Here is a 17,851-nt window from a genome sequence, read left to right as displayed (position 1 = left end):
CCCATTAGTCAGTGTTTTAATTTTTGCTCTAAACCATCAAATGTATTTTATAGAACTTAAGAATATGCTACTATATTTGCTTAGATATTTACCATTTCTGTTACTTTTCCTTCAGTCCTAATGTTCTGGGATTCATACTGCTTCTATTAGCATTTCTCTGAATATGAAGAATTTCCTTTAGCATTTCTTTTAGAGCAGGTCTGCTGTTAATTAATTCTTCTTAGTTTTCTTTACTCTGAGAAGGTGTTGCTATTCCCTTCATTTCTGAAGGCTAATTTGTGGTGATAGGATTTTGGTTGACAGTTCTTTTACCACATGAAAAATGCCACTTCCTGCTAGCCTCCCTGGAAATCTTCTGTCTTCAAATTGTTTTTCTCTTGTACTTAATGTTTTATTTGTGTCTAGATCTTTTAGTAGTTTTTTGTCTTTAACTTTCAGAAGTTTAATTTTGATGTGTCTAAGTGTGGATTTCTTTGGATTTATCCCTATTTATGGTTGCTCAGCTTCTTGAATTCTTGGGTTTGTCTTTGCCAAATTAGAGGAGTTTTTGTTTATTTGAATACATTTTCTAGTTTCACACTTTTTCTCTTATTCTTCTGGCACTCTGAAAAGGAATGCTAGATCTTTTCTTATGGTCCCTTAGGCTTCTGGGTCTTGTTTACTGTTTGTTTGTTTGTTTGTTTTTATTCTATTTTCTCTCTGTTGTTCATATTCAGTAATTTCTATTGTTCTATCTTTAAGTTTACATATTCTTTCCTTTGTCCTCTTCATTCTGCCATGGATCCCATCCATTCAAGCTTTTTTACTTCAGTTATATTTTTCAGTTTCAGATTTTTTCATTTGCTTCTTTCATCTCTATTTGCTGAAGCATTCTATTTTTGTTGATTTAAGCATGTTTATAAATGTTCCTTGAAGTACTTTCATGATAGCTACTCTGAAATTCCAGTCAGGTAGTTCTGATATTTCTGTCTATTGTATTTTCTTATTCAAGTTGCTATCTTAGGCATTCTTGGGATGATGAGTGATTTTTTAATCGAAACCTGGGCATTTGGGGTACTGTTAGACTGAATCTCATTTAAATCTTTCTATTTAGCAGGCCTCTCATGGCACTGCTCTGCAAATGGGTTTGAAAGTCCAAGGAAAGTCTTACCTTGGCCTCCATTGTTTCCTAGGGAAAGGGACTCATGACTCTAGGTGGGTAGGAATTCAGGTGCCTCAGTAAGATGAAAGACAAGCTATGTACTGGAAGAAAATATTTACAAATCACATAACCAACAGAGGGCTATATCTAGAATATAAAGAATTCCTAAAATTTCAGTAGCAAAAAACAATCGAATATAGAATGCACAAAAGACACCAACATATTTTATCAGAGAGGATATATGAATCACAGAGTACATGCAAAGATGTTCAACATCTTTGCTGTTATGCAAACGCAAATTTAAACCACAATGAAATATCACTATACACCTATTAAAATAGTTTCAAAATTTTTAAAAACTGTGATGATACCAAATGTTGGTGAGGATGCACAGGAATTGGATCATTCATACTTTACTGGTAGTAATATAAAGTGGTACCAGCCACTTTGAAAGAGTATGGCAGTTTGTTAAAAAGTTCAGTGTAGGCTTACTGTATGATTTAGCAATTACCCACTTGGGCATTTATCATAGAGAAATGAAAACATATGACCACCTGTATGAAAATGTTCATTACATCTTTATTAATAATAGCCCCAAACTAGAAACAACCATAATATCCTTCAGATATGAGTGAGTGGTTGAATAAATTCTGCTACATCCATGGACTAGTACGCAGCAGTAAAAAGAGATGAGCTGTTGATAGATGTATCATCTTTGATGAAGGAATATAAATAAGTAGCATAAGGAAGTTCTTTTGTGGTGATGGTACAGTTCTATGTCTTGATTGTTGTGATGATTACATGGATCTGAACATGGGATAAAATTGCATAGAACCATATAGATAACACATACAAACCACACACACACACTAATACACATTTAAAAATGATGAAAACTGAATGAGTTCTATAGCCTAGTTAACAGCAATGTGCCAATGTACATTTTTGGTTTTGATACTGAACTGCAGCTATATAATAGATGCCATCATTAGGAGATGCTGGGTGAAGGGTTATGAGTCTCTGTACTACTTCTGCAACTTTCTGTCAGCCTATAATTATTTCAAAATGAACAGTTAAAAAATCACAGTTGTCTGAGATGATTTAAGCCTAGTTCTGCTGAAGGCAGAATATTAGGTGGAAATCAGTATTTGCCACCACCACCACCCCCAGTCTCAGAATCCACCCGTCAAAGAAGGAGACCTGAGACGTGGATTTGATCCCTGGGTCAGGAAAACTCCCAGAGTAGGGAATGGCAATCCACTCCAGTATTCCTGCCTGGAAAATTCCATGGACTGAGGAGCCTAGCACAGTCCATGGGGCCACAGAGTCAGACATGACTGAGCAACTGAACACATCTTCAAAATATCACAAGATCAGTGGAAACCACATGTAATGGTATACTAATGGTCTACATGTAGATAACATCTACCTGTAATCTTTTCCATTTCTTTGGTGTTTTTCCTTTTCTTTTAAAAATTACTTTTATGGGGAAACTGACAGTAATTAACAATTATCATTACAGGTGGTGTATGTTCTTAGCACCATGCTAACTACAGACAGATGACATTCAAATTCTTTATATGCTTATAAGGATGCTCTCAATTTGACCAAATGTAAATACATTTTCAAAAAACATAAAATTGCACAATTTTCTTGGTGATACATTAGTTTCAATGACAATTTACTCTAAGTATGGCAAAGATATAATGGGCTATGCATTGTGAGAATTGCATGCTAGCTGTAACTATTACTTTTTCTTGCACTCAAAAGTGTGGTGGTGTTTTAGTTGCTATGTCATGACTGATTCTTACAACCCCATGAACTGTAGCCTGCCAGGCTCCTCTGTCCATTTGATTTCTCAGGCAAGAATGCTGGAGTAGGTTGCCATTTTCTTCTCCAGGGGAAGTTCCTGACCCAGGGATTGAAGCCGTGTCTCTTGCATTGCAGGCAGATTCTTTATCATTGAGCCACCAAAGAGTCCCTGGTATACTGGAATGCAAGTGATGGGATTTAGCCTTATTATACAGAAAACCTGGAATCTGTTGAAATTTATTTAAATTACTTGTGCAAATTTATTTAAATACTTTTCAGCTGTTACCTGCTGTAACTGGTTTAAGTATTACACTTAAGAGTATCCATTTAGGATGGTGGTGGTGGTGGTGGTTTTGTCACTAAGTCGTGTCCGACTCTTGTGACCCCATGGACTGTAGCCTGCCAGGCTCCTCTGTCCATGGGATTCTTCAGGCAAGAATACTGGAGTAGGTTGCCATTTCCTTCTCCAGCCATTTTAAGGTACAAAAGTAATTAAATACTATTGGCCCTGCCTTATAAGCTGCTGATATGGTTATGGTATACTGGAAAAAATTCTGAATTTCAAAGTAGACCTGGATTTTAATTCCAGCCCCGCTGCTTACTAAACAAGTCATTAAAAATCATAGAACCTGAGTTTTCTCAGTTTTAGAGGTAATACCCATTTCATTCAGCTCTCACCTTTGTGATAGGTACCTAGGCACCATTGCTACTCCTATAGCTATTTTTACAAAATATTTGTTTGTTGCAGAAGGTTTCCACTGATACACATGCACCTGGAGATAAAGTGAGTGATAAATATATGATAAAAATTATAAATGCTGTGCTTTAAACTATAAAAAAAAGAAAGGTTAGAAAACAGAAAGTGCCAAAAGGGCTGCAGATTTTAGAGAAGGCGTCAACGATAGGAATGAGATTAAAAGTGGGTTTTGAAGAACAAAGTGGAGAGGTAAATTGAGCAGGGAGACCATTTCAAGTAGAAGCAAAATGCCTAAGAATATATGATTATATGGGAATCAGAATTTAGAAATTTTTATGTTACTTGAAACCAACTATTTATTAGATTATATTTGGGAAGTTGTAAATCTTAAAGTTTTAAGCAATTTTTTCCATAGCATTGAGTTTTACAAATATTCCAACATCTGCTGTCTATTTTAATGATATTAAATGTTACAGTACCTACTTGGTTGCTAAGACATTTTTATACATTTGAAATCTTGATTGGTAAGGTTTACGTAGTTCCTGTCAGTTGTAGGTAATCTTAGATTTATTGACCATATTCTTTCTGTTTATCAAAGATGAATGATATAATAATGGAACTAACGAGAACTGGGATTTCATTGTTTTTGTTAAGTCTTATAAAATAGTTTTCACATTATTAATCTATATGAATTTAATTTCTTCAAAGAAAACGGCCAGCTTTACCAACTTCCTTTTTCTAAATGATGGTTAGTGTTTTTAACAGTATAACTTTATAGAAAATGTGAAATGTGAGTAAGTGATTGACTAACTTATCTTGAATATATGAAAGCATTGTACCCCTAATTTTTTTTTTTTTTGGTGTATTCTCATGGAGAAATAGGTTGGTGTTTGAAAGCTTAATTTGGTATTCATTGGGTTTTGCTTTATATGGTATTGGAGCAAAGGGATTTTTTCTGGGGCAAATGTATCCATCAGTGTTGTTTCTTTTTCCCCTGCCAGTGGTGAATGAATCAGCCACAGATACTTAAAATTTATCTGCTTTTGAGATCCTTTTTGCTGTGTAATTTTGGTTTTACCATTATTTTGGTGAATAAATAATTTTACACATATTTATTGAACACCTTCTACCTACAAAGCATTGTACTCTTATGGGACAGAAAGAGGAATATGATACAGAATGTCAAGAATCTGGTAGAAAAGAAAAATATATACACAAGTAACTATAACATAAGGCAATTTGCTGTCATGAGCTCTGTAGGATTTTAGATAACAAAGAAAGAATTTTTGAGTGGATGATGGGGTGATTTCATGGAGGCAGGAGCATTTGACTAATGCACGTAGCTTGTAAATGAATATTAACATGGCAGTCAGTGTGAGGTAGGAATCCTGAAATGACAGCTCTCCTACTGCCAAAGATTTTGTCTTTATAAACTAGGAAAAATGATTCCATGGTAAATGGTTAATATCTAAACATTCCCATAAATGCTAGTTTAAGGTAAATATTTGTACTTTTGTAAAAAAATAATTTGTATATGATGGATAATTGCTACTTTTATGTTTTTAGGCCATGAATATTGTGGTTCCCTTCATGTTTAAATATGCTGTAGACAGCCTCAACCAGATGTCGGGAAACATGCTGAACCTGAGTGATGCACCAAATACAGTTGCAACCATGGCAACAGCAGTTCTGATTGGCTGTATGTGTGGTTCTTTAATCTGTCTACAGGTGTTGACTTTCTTCAAGAGGGTTTTATCATACTTGAGCATATGACCTTTTACCACAAACATAACTTAGCATTTTAGATATTTGTGTTATGTGCAATTTTTTTTGATATGTGATTTTTAAATGTTCTTTGTACTATATACTTTCCAAAAATTATATAATAAAAGTTTCTAAGTTCTAGAAAACAGTAACATGAAATAAGACATTAAATTCATAACAGCCACTTCTAATAGACTCCTTATAAGATATCTTTTTAGTAAGACTATAGTTATATTCTTGCTGTTGTTGTTAGCTGTTAAACAGGAAATGGCTAAATAATGATATATGTATTCGGAGAAGGCAATGGCACCCCACTCCAGTACTCTTGCCTGGAAAATCCCATGGATGGAGGAGCCTGCTAGGCTGCAGTCCATGGGGTTGCTAGGAGTCAGACACGACTGAGCGACTTCCCTTTCACTTTCCACTTTCATGCATTGGAGAAGGAAATGGCAAGCCACTCCAGTGTTCTTGCCTGGAGAATCCCAGGGACGGAGGAGCCTGGTGGGCTGCCGTCTATGGGGTCACACAAAGTCGGACACAACTTACGTGACTTAGCAGTAGCAGTATATTAATATGTTTTTAAATTATATTCAGTAGCCATGACACAGATCTGCAATTTATAAAGAATATAATGCTTTGTGTCCCCATGCCGTAGAAAGGATACTCTGTGAGATTCAGACCTGAGTTGGGGCATGCTTAGTCAAAGCACTTGGATTTTTCAGGATATCAATTTTATCATTTGTTTCTTGGAAGAATTGAATTAGATCATAAAACCTCAACAGATACTGTGCATTTATCTATAATAAGACCTTATGGGCTCAGTTCAGTTCAGTCGCTCAGTCATGTCCGACTCTTTGCAACCCCATGGACTGCAGCACACTAGTCCATCACCAACTCCCAGGGCCTACTCAAACTCATGTTCATTGAGTCGGTGATGCCATCCAACCATCTCATCCTCTGTTGTCCCCTTCTCCTCCTTCCTTCAATCTTTCCCAGCATCAGGGTCTTTTGGGTTGCTATTTAGTAAAAGTATTTACTTGGAAAAAAATCTTTCAACATCTGGGACCTTATGGGGGTAAATAACAATGAAGGATTTTCATAGTAGTGGGAAAATTAATACTCACTAGGCTAGATGTTTTCTAGGTTTCTTTTAGTGTAAGTATTCTGTGATATGCTCATTCATTGTACAAACATTTTCTGAGCCCTTGCTGTTTTTTGCACTGCAACAATTCTAATGTTTTTGCACCCCATTTTTTCTTGAATGTATTGTTAGATGGTGTATCAAGAGCGGGAGCTGCCTTTTTTAATGAAGTTCGAAATGCAGTATTTGGCAAGGTAGCCCAAAATTCAATCCGAAGAATCGCCAAAAATGTCTTTCTCCATCTTCATAACCTGGATCTGGCTTTCCACTTGAGCAGACAGACAGGAGCTTTATCAAAGGCTATTGACAGAGGGACAAGGGGTATCAGTTTTGTCCTGAGTGCTTTAGTATTTAATCTTCTTCCCATCATGTTTGAGGTGACTCTTGTCAGTGGTGTTTTGGTAAGTAAAACATTTTTCATGACAACCTTTTATCATACATTCTTGTTAGTAGATGTTTAGTACTTGAAGCTTTTGTACTGTTGCATGCTGATGATTTTAAAGCAAAATTCCATGATGCCAGAAGGATTATGCAGTTTAATTATTTTGCCACAAACTTCAAAGGACTGTAGCTAAAGTCTTTTATCATGTTGTTGTTGTAAAGAGTTGTTCAGTTCTACACGTAGATCAGTCATTTAGCTAATGCTTGCAGTTTTTTTGTTGTTAGCAGACATTATGGTGTATGACTTTGGACTGGTATGCTCAGATTATCTAGGTTTCTTGCTATTCACCATTCATAACATTTTAGGCATAATTATTCACCGATTCATATTTTATAATTAAAAGATGTGTATAACTTAAAGTTGGTTTTCTAAGGTATTTGTTTTCTTACTTAGTTTTTCATATATACAACTTTATACCAACATATTTTTAATCTTTGAGGTTTGCTATTATATATTATAAACTATTTGATAGAAATAATGACTAAGCTCATTTCTTTTTTTGTCTTTTCCAGTATTATAGATGTGGTGCCCAGTTTGCATTGGTGACCCTTGGGACACTTGGTGCATACACAGCATTCACAGTTGCCATCACACAGTGGAGGTAAGGTATTCCCCAGAGGTCAGTCAAGGTGAAGAAATTAGTTATGCTTCTATAGCAGACATTCCATACCTATGCACATCTTTGTCTTACAGAACTAAATTTAGAATAGAAATGAACAAAGCAGATAATGATGCAGGCAATGCTGCCATAGACTCACTGCTGAATTATGAAACTGTGAAGGTAACACGTTTAATTTGACTTTTTCTTCCTTTCACACTATACTAAGATTTGTTCTGCCATTTAATATTATAGGTGCTGTAAGTTAGAGCTGCAGATTAGGATAGGATCTCTTGGTATGATGAAATAATAGTACTTTATTGTTTTTTCTTTTATTTAGGAGTTGCCCTTTCTTTCCACTTCATTTTTTGTGTGGCACGATCAGAACTTTACCTTCTAAATTAATTTATAAGTGGTGGTGCAGTTTAGTTAGCATTTGATTCAGAATGCACACTGAGTTTTGACTCTCTATCCTTCATAGTGCCTAGCATAGTGCTTTTCACTAATTCTTTCATTTATTTGTTCATTTTTCCATTTAACAAATATTACTGAATGCCTCTTGTGTGCAAAGCACTATGCTAAGTCCTGTAATGAGGAGGGCAGTAAAATCAATGATTGCTGTTTAATCCTTGCCCTCCCAGAATTTGCTAAGCATTGGGAGAGTTAAAGTATGCAAGTGATGACACAAGAAGGCATAATGTGGTGGGGGCAATGAAATTGTGAATTCGGAGAGTCTCAGGGGATCAAGGGAAGGCTTTATGAAGGAAGTCCCTTGACACCTTTTTATAGATCTTGATTTAAATTAACTAGGCATTCTTTAAATATTTTGGGGATGAATTTTATGGACTTTTAAAATACTGTCCATAGTGGAAAACTGCAGGTGTCCGATGTATTGAAAGTTAGTTTTTAAAATTTCCTGTGCAGTACAAAATTGTATCCATAGATGAAGTCTGATTCCAATTATACTTGTATATAATTAATATTTTATGTATTTTGTAGTATTTTAATAATGAAAATTATGAAGCACAAAGATATGATGGATTTTTGAAGACATATGAAGCTGCTTCATTGAAAAGTACCTCTACTCTGGCTATGCTGAACTTTGGTCAAAGTGCTATTTTCAGTGTTGGCTTAACAGCCATAATGGTGCTCGCCAGTCAGGGAATTGTGACAGGTAATAGAACTGTGGTTTTCACGTTTGTCAGTGTTTTATTTAACCTTTATAAATAAATATTAATGAAAGGAATATGTATTTTAGTCTTAAATATAAAGCATTTTTAATAAGATACTATAAAATCCTTGGAGTACTTTCATTTTTGTATCACAATATGTTTTCTTGATGGTATGTTGTTTTCTTTTGTTTAACGCTACAAATTTAGCACTAATTTTCTCATTGATTGGGATTGCTCTTTGTGGGTCTACAATCTGATTCTTTTAGGAGTAACATACTTTTTAGCATCTAATATTTCTAATTTCTCTTGTGGACCTGGAAAGAAGTGTAATTAACTTAGTGTTTAGTCCAAAGGACTAAAGTGCAAGCGGTCTTATTACTAGTAACCCTTTTATCTATTAGCTGTTCATTTGTAAAACATTTCAAAAATAAACAATATCCTTACCTCTTTTCTGTAACTTGCTTGCTGAGTTAGGATTCTTTCATTCACTATGAACTTAATATATGGTTTATCATTCCCAATCATGATATCCATTTGCTCCAATGTTTTAATTTATACTTTTAAAAAATTCTACTTTATATTATGCTAGTATCTTAGGAAGAAAGGAAAGATTTTCAGCCTTCCATTTCTGTCTGCATTTTTAAACCGTTCTTTCTGTTTTTTAAACCATTCTTTTTTCTTATATATCATGTGTAGGGTATGGGTAGGCTTTTCCCATTCCACTTAGCACATATCTAATTCCCTATATTTCTAAATTATGGGTTAAAATGCTTTGGAATTAGATTAGGCCTTACCGTTGCTGATTATGTATGTTTTCAACTGTATTCCACAGTAATAAACTGTAAACTTCTCTTAAACTGGAAAGTTCATGACATCTAAAGTATTTTTTTTTCTCTACCAACTGCATATTAAGGTACCCTTACTGTTGGAGATTTAGTAATGGTGAATGGACTGCTTTTTCAGCTTTCATTACCTCTTAACTTTCTGGGAACTGTATACAGAGAGACTAGACAAGCACTTATAGATATGAACACCTTGTTTACTCTACTCAAGGTAGACACCCGAATTAAAGTAAGTAATGTATTTAATACCTTTTTAAAAGCATATAAGCATCATCCCATAGTGGGATAACAGTCTTATATCACCATGTTAGCAAACTAATTTGTCTTTTGCAGGAATTGGGACTATAATGTGTATTAAAAGGCTGTTACAGCTTTGACTTCTATGTTTAGAAACCTTACAACATTAGCAAAGAATATTATACCTAGACACTAAATTTTGTTAACTTCAATTATTTGTACTTGCACTTGATTTACTTTTGCTAATAATGATACAAAATGTTTTTGCCTCTCCTTATATTCTCAACCTCCTTTCTCCCCTGCCCACCATCTCTCTTCCTCCCCAAAACAAATTGATCAGAAATCAGAGCATTCAAGATTTTTGCCCTTAGCAGTGAGGGAAAAAACAGATCTTTAAAAGCATGCATAGAAGTGGTCTAACTCCACTTATAAACTTTCTCCTTTCCCATTATTTTCTTTTTTATCTCTGTGAGTTAGAAAATAAGAAAGCTATGGTACATATACACAATGGAGTATTACTCAGCCATTAAAAAGAATACATTTGAATCAGTTCTAATGAGGTGGATGAAACTGGAGCCGATTATACAGAGTGAAGTAAGCCAGAAAGAAAAACACCAATACAGTATACTAACGCATATATATGGAATTTAGAAAGATGGTAACAATAACCCTGTGTACGAGACAGCAAAAGAGACACTGATGTATAGAACAGTCTTATGGACTCTGTGGGAGAGGGAGAGGGTGGGAAGATTTGGGAGAATGGCATTGAAACATGTAAAATATCATGTATGAAACGAGTTGCCAGTCCAGGTTCGATGCACGATACTGGATGCTTGGGGCTGGTGCACTGGGAGGACCCAGAGGGATGGTATGGGGAGGGAGGAGGGAGGAGGGTTCAGGATGGGGAACACATGTATACCTGTGGCGGATTCATTTTGATATTTGGCAAAACTAATACAATTATGTAAAATTTAAAAATAAAATAAAATTTAAAAAAATGCTCTCAAATAAAAGTCACTATGATAAAACAAAAAAGAAAAAAAAAATTATCTGCATAGCAATACTCTCGGCAGTGTATAAAGTGGCTTTTTTTTTTTTCTTCCCTGCTAGGACAAAACGATGGCATCTCCCCTTCAGATCACACCACAGACAGCTACGGTGGCCTTTGATAATGTGCATTTTGAGTACATTGAGGGGCAGAAAGTCCTTAATGGAATATCTTTTGAAGTCCCTGCAGGAAAGAAAGTGGCTATTGTAGGAGGTAGTGGGTCAGGGTGGGTAATTTAGTTGTTTATAAAATTTTGCATCATTGATTGATGATTCCCAATGTAATATTTTTTATTTGTCATAATAAAATGATGACTATAATTTAAAATTGGGGTTCCTTAATGCCAGTTGGAGCTATATAACCTTTCCTTGTTTTCTATTTCAGGAAAAGCACAATAGTGAGGCTATTGTTTCGCTTCTATGAGCCTCAAAAGGGTAACATTTACCTTGCTGGTCAAAATATACAAGATGTGAGCCTGGAAAGCCTTCGGAGGGCAGTGGGAGTGGTACCTCAGGTATTTAAAAAAGGAAAAAACCTATTTGGGGGAAGATTTGTTGGCTTGCTGAATCTTTTACTAGAATAATTTGGATCCAAGGAGTCAGTATATGTTAATTAAGTTGGAAGCGTTAGGCCCTACAGGCCATATTCTGTTACCAAAAAACATGAATTTAAAAATCTTCATGATGGGAAGATTTTTTTTAAGCCTTAGGAAGAAAACATAACATAGAGGAAAGAGCTCAGACTGGAGTCAGACAGAACTGATTCTAAGCCCAGCTTTAACCCTTATATGTTGTATAGTTGTAAGCCTCAGTTTCCTCATCTGTAAAATAAGGATACCATTTTTCTTATGGGACAGGATTAATATGGATTAGAGATATATGTGTAAAGCACCAAGTACAGTGTCCCTCACATAACTGTTCAGTAAATGAAAACTATTATTTGAGCAGTTTTTGACATAGTAAATCTATAAAAATTATAAAACAGTTGGGCTGCCAACTTCAAGTTGGTATGCCTTGTCCCCAAGTACCAAGCACAGTGCCTGACCCATAGTGAGCATTTAACAAGTATTTGCTGAGTGACTGTAGGGGGAAACAAGTTCAGAGTAAGCTCTGAGAAGATAAGGAGATAGCCCTATAGGTTATAAGTTTTTCTTATGCTGAAAGCCTATAGAGAGACCTGGGACTTAGTTGTAGCATAGGTGGTTTAGTTGCTAAGTCATGTTCAACTCTTTGCGACCCCATGGACTGTAGCCTGCCAGGCTTCTCTGTCCATGTTATATAGCTTGTAAAAGGTCCTCAACTGATCTGACGCATGCCACTCTGCCCTGTCCTCCCTTTCACTGAGAATCCCAAATTTGGAGTGCATGAGTCACCTAGGGAGATTTTTGAAATTCCAACTCCCTTTCACACACTGTTTATGAGGGCAGTGTGGGCCCCAGAAACCTGCGTTTGTGAATATGCCTCCTAGGTGTTTTTGATTTAGGTGATTTGTAGACTATATGTTCAATTATATTGAAAAATAAAGCATTTTATTCACTAAGGAAAAATATACATGGTCAATAAATGAAAGAAAAGATGCTCATCCTCATTAGAAATCTTAGTAATTAAATCAACAATGGTATTCCACTTTTCACCCATCAGACCGGTAAAGATTTAAAAATTCATGATGTCTAGTTTGGGTAAGGCTATGTGAAATGGCCAGTCTCTTGCTGGAGGAAGCATACAGCTTTCCTGATGAGCAAATTGGCAGTATATAACAAGAGTCTGAAAAATATTTAGTCTTTATTACAGTAATTCTGCCTCTAGGAAGTTTTAGTAAGGAAATAAACAGAGAAGTGAACAGATCTTTATATGCTAAGCTGTTCATTATCGTTTGTTTATAATAGCAGAAGTTAGGAACAATATAAATATCATGTTTATAAAGAATATTGAGTATCATGGAAAAATACTCAGCTACAAAGTTTGTTGAAAAAGAATTTCCAAACAAAATGTAATATCTCCATTTTATAATATTTAATAAACACATGTAACAGAAAAAAATTGGAGAAAATACACCAACATGTTAATAGTAGTTATTGCTGGTTGGTGGGATTATGGATTATTTAATTAACTTTTATTTTACCATACATTTTGTATTTTTAACATTTCCAGTTACCATTTATTTTAATTTTTTTTCCAAATAGAAAATATTTAAAAATAAGTATTTTCTCTTTGCAGAACTTTAAACTCATTGGATTGAACTATCACCTCCATACAAGAAAAGTTTATATTAGTATTAGGTGTCAGATCAGATCAGATCAGTCGCTCAGTCGTGTCCGACTCTTTGCGACCCCATGAATCGCAGCACGCCAGGCCTCCCTGTCCATCACCAACTCCCGGAGTTCACTCAGACTCATGTCCATCGAGTCAGTGATGCCATCCAGCCATCTCATCCTCTGTCGTCCCTTTCTCCTCTTGCCCCCAATCCCTCCCAGCATCAGAGTCTTTTCCAATGAGTCAACTCTTCGCATGAGGTGGCCAAAGTACTGGAGTTTCAGCTTTAGCATCATTCCTTCCAAAGAAATCCCAGGGCTGATCTCCTTTAGAATGGACTGGTTGGATCTCCTTGCAGTCTAAGGGACTCTCAAGAATCTTCTCCGACACCACAGTTCAAAAGCATCAATTCTTCAGCGCTCAGCCTTCTTCACAGTCCAACTTTCACATCCATACATGTATTAGGTGTAAAAGTTATTAAAATATGATTTGAAATAATATCTGTAACTCTAGGGCTGATTATGATATTAAAGATCTTAATTGAGTGTACTGGTTAATGTTAATCAATAGAATCATTTTGTTTCATCTTACTATTGCCTTACAACATTGGATACTGAAAGAAAAGTGGGAGGTAGATACTTGCATTAAGTAAATTAGCTTTAGTGTGCCATGTCAGAATAAATTGAAATATCAAATGAATGCTTGCAGTGAACTTTCTCCCCCAAAAAATCTATAATGCATAAATTCTTTGTTTTCTGTGTTTTAAGTCCAATTTAAAAGCTTCTGAGATATTAATATATGAAATATATTCAATTTCATTAGTAATAAGAGAAATGCCAATTTAAACAAAAACCACATTTTACCCTTAAAAGTACCAACAATGAAAACTTATTAATATCCAGGGTTGTTGAGGATATGGGGACCTGGCACCCTCATACATTGTTGGTTGGAATATATGCTGTTGGAACATTTTTGGAAGACAGTTGGGCCATACTATCCAAGGGTAAATGTATGCTTGTAACCCAACAGTCTGCTTCTGGGAATCTTTCTTACAGAAATACATGGGTGTGTATAAGTCATTATATAATGATATTTTATTTCAACATTGTTTACAGTAGCAAAAGTTTTAATTAATATCCATCAGTATAGGAATGGATAAGATAAATATGATACATCCTTAGTATCACAAAACTGTTAAAAAGAATGAGGTAGGTTTCTGTTATTGACATGAACAATCCCCAGTTGTGTTAAGTGAAAAAAGCAACTTATATAGTATGGCCCCACTTTTGTTGGGAAAAAAAAAAGGTGTATGTTTAAGCATATAAATGTATCAGAAAAAGTTTGGAATGATACACAACAAATGGTTCATGGTGATTGGCTCTGGGAAGGGAAATGAAGCAGGCATGAGGGATGATATTAATAAAAGACCCCTTTTATCACATTTTACTCTTTATGTCTTTACTATTGTTTGAATTTTTAAAATATGAAACATGCGTATCTATGTGTGTATATATATAAATCTGGTCCAGGATGCTGTCCTCTTCCATAATACCATTTACTACAACCTCTTATATGGAAACATCAGTGCTTCACCTGAGGAAGTATATGCAGTGGCAAAATTAGCTGGACTCCATGATGCAATTCTTCGAATGCCACATGGATATGACACCCAAGTAGGGGAACGAGGACTCAAGCTTTCAGGTAATCAAAGATTTTAGACCTGGCCCCCACTTATATTCACCCTTCAAACATTAATTTGTCAGAACCATTTACTAGAAAATGTAATGACAGAGTACAAACCTAATGCTTATCTAGTCTCTTTTGGCAAAGTTCCCAGTTTCCTGTCTATCTCTGTAAACAATTCAACATGCTAGAAGTAACTGTTCTGAAATCATGCAGGTCTCTTTTTTTTTTCCACTCACAGCTGCAAACACTGTAAGTGCTTAATAGGAAGTTACTGATACATGGTGAGATCAGTGTTAACTTCTTACCTTAAAGGAAAGCCAAGATCATCATTCATACGGGAAAGAAGTAAGAGTAGAGACAAGTAATTTGATAGTAAATAGTGTATCTTCTCATAGCTCAGCTGGTAAAGAATCTTCCTACAATGCAAGAGACCCCAGTTCAATTCCTTGCCCACTCCAGTGTTCATGGGCTTCCCTGGTGGCTCAGATGGTAAAGAATCCACCTGCAGTGTGGGAGACCTGGGTTTGATCCCTGGGTTGGGAAGATCATGGAGGAGGGCCTGGGAACCCACTCCAGTATTCTTGCAAGGAGAATCCCCATGGACAGAGGAGCCTGGCATGCTACAGCCCATGGGGTTGCAAAGAGTCAGACATGACTGAGCAACTAAGCACAGCAGTGTATCTCCTTATAATTTCTTAGATTATTATGGAATGTTTTCGATAACTTTAGACTTCCTTATACTTGGTATACTTCTTTATAGCCAGCTTCATTTTCCTGTCTTTGTTGGTTCAGTGACCAAGTAAATTTCAGGGCTTCTGCATTTTAAGTGTTTAATTATGAGATGATTATTAAGTTTTATAATGGATTATCCTAAAATGATTGAATTTTCTTGAGGATTCATAAAAATGTTTCTTTGCCCTGAATTATTTGAATTCTGAAAGTATGGTGATAACTAGTGCCTGAAAGTGTTAATGTAACTTATATAAACATGCTACACTCTTTGCATTTACTCTTCATTCTAGTTTAGTTTGGGGGGGAGCTTTATAGATTATGAATGAGGGTAAGAAAAAGAGAATGAAGAATATCCACATGAATTTTAATGAATCTTATTTCTCATTATAAACCAGCATCACAACATTGACTAGGTACATACTGTGTGCTAGCAGCTTGCAAGAATACTGGAGTGGGTAGCCATTCACTTCTCCAGGGGATCTTCCCAACTCAGGGATTGAACCCTGGTCTCCTGCATTGCAGACCAATTCTTTACTGTCTGAGCCACCAGGGAATCTTTTATACTTCCAACCAAAGTTTTATGTAAGATTGATGGCCTTAGACCTATGAGAGTCCCAATGAAGAAAGAAAGGTTGCTTTCTTTTCTTTAGAGTATATTTAGGAATAATTGTGGGTTTGTACATTGTGAAAGAAAAAGCATTGGACTGGGAATTAGTCGAGTCTTGTTAGATTCTGCCAGAACTTGCTCTGTGACCTCGAGCAAATCACTTAACTTTTCTGGGCCTCTGTAGTCTTTCTGTTTTAAAATTCTGCTGTGCTAAAGCCCTATAGCAAAGAACTAAGGTGAAATAAGAGGTCCTAGGATACAGGCTTAACATTGACGAGTGCTGTGAAAATAATAGCTTTCTGTAAAAAAAAAAAATCTTTCAGAATACTGGCTAAATGGTACTTTGTTATATTAAGAAATAAATTTAGATATTCGTAGTTTCATGTCTTTAAGTTTTCAGACTTCATATATTGAATTTGTTTTTGGCTTTGTGGATTCTGTCATATTGGAATTTTTCTACCTGAAGTCATTGTTCATTGGGAAGTAATATAAAGTACATATAAAATAATGTATGTCATGAGCATATTTTTGGTGAGAGAAGTAATTCTAGAATCAAAATTATCACCTCCCCTCTTTGTTCTTTTCACCTGCCATGAAGTCAGAATCCAGAATTACATTAATGTTCCAGGGAATATAGTTTGTCAAGGGATATTATATATGAACATAGACTCTTAAAACTGGGTAAAATGAACAATAATCAAGAGTAAAACTAAATATTGAAGGTATTACTTGTTGGTTATGATTAATGGAAATACTAGAATTATAAAATATGTCTTTATGTTATACTATCTTAAAATTTTCTTTACCAGGAGGAGAAAAGCAAAGAGTAGCAATTGCAAGAGCCATTTTGAAGAACCCCCCAGTCATTCTCTATGATGAAGCTACTTCATCATTAGATTCAATTACTGAAGAGGTAAATGATGGTGAAAACATAAAACTCTTCAATTCTCATTGCTTAACTTTTTTCCATGGGAATTTCAGTAAGTAGCTACATTCTTTCGTATTTTGAATGAGCTTCAAAAGGAGGTGCTTAGCCCTTTTCTCCAATAAAGGAAGTATTGATAGTAAGAATGCCAGTTTGCATTACATTATCACATATTTTAAGTCTGTTTGCAAATATATGTTTGAAATTATGTGGCACCTTTTGTTCTTATTGTATAATGTTTGCATCTTGCAAAGCTCTGGGAATCACCTAATCTGCCACATAATACACATTGAAACAAGTCATGTAAATGGTTCTGATACAATACATGTTCATTTTACAACAAGTATTGTGAAGCTCTAAGATGTTATAAAATTGATGTCATGGTACTACCCAGAAGCCACAGTAGACTTCATAACATCTTTGTAGTAGACTAAAGACTTGACAGCAATCATAATATCATAAATGAATCCCCTTAATCTAGAACTGAAGATTGTGTCCATGGGATTTCCCAGGGAAGAATATTGGAGTGGGTTGCCATTTCCTTCTCCAAGTACTAAAGATAAGAGTGATGTAATTTGTCAGTTGCCTCCATTCACCTACATTTTACTTGAATATATAGTAAAACCATGTTGTTGAAGGATAGGGCTGAATTCAGCTTCACAACATGTATGACATATATTGATATTTGCATATGGAGTTAAGGTTCAGGGGATGCTAATTGTTCTGCCATATGTTTAAAACAGCTTAGTTTCTAA

At 35.3% G+C, this 17,851-nt stretch overlaps 1 protein-coding gene across 2 annotated transcripts in view; it reads left to right on the top strand.

The window, feature by feature from the left end:
- ABCB7 (ATP binding cassette subfamily B member 7) overlaps window positions 1–17,851 on the top strand; it is a 162,299-nt gene that overhangs the window by 124,506 nt on the left and 19,942 nt on the right. For both annotated transcript variants that reach the window (XM_006068268.3, XM_025276884.2), the window contains exons 5-14: window positions 5,217–5,349; window positions 6,688–6,956; window positions 7,510–7,598; window positions 7,691–7,778; window positions 8,595–8,769; window positions 9,681–9,838; window positions 10,957–11,120; window positions 11,279–11,408; window positions 14,676–14,847; window positions 16,981–17,084. In XM_006068268.3, the coding sequence (XP_006068330.1) occupies window positions 5,217–5,349; window positions 6,688–6,956; window positions 7,510–7,598; window positions 7,691–7,778; window positions 8,595–8,769; window positions 9,681–9,838; window positions 10,957–11,120; window positions 11,279–11,408; window positions 14,676–14,847; window positions 16,981–17,084 (1,482 nt within the window). The remainder of the gene's footprint in view (window positions 1–5,216; window positions 5,350–6,687; window positions 6,957–7,509; window positions 7,599–7,690; window positions 7,779–8,594; window positions 8,770–9,680; window positions 9,839–10,956; window positions 11,121–11,278; window positions 11,409–14,675; window positions 14,848–16,980; window positions 17,085–17,851) is intronic.

Source organism: Bubalus bubalis, chromosome X (genome assembly GCF_019923935.1).
Source record: "Bubalus bubalis isolate 160015118507 breed Murrah chromosome X, NDDB_SH_1, whole genome shotgun sequence".
In the NCBI taxonomy this organism is placed as follows: domain Eukaryota; kingdom Metazoa; phylum Chordata; class Mammalia; order Artiodactyla; family Bovidae; genus Bubalus; species Bubalus bubalis.
The sequence above is the reverse complement of the archived record's forward strand: the minus strand, read 5'-3'. Positions and strand labels throughout refer to the sequence as shown.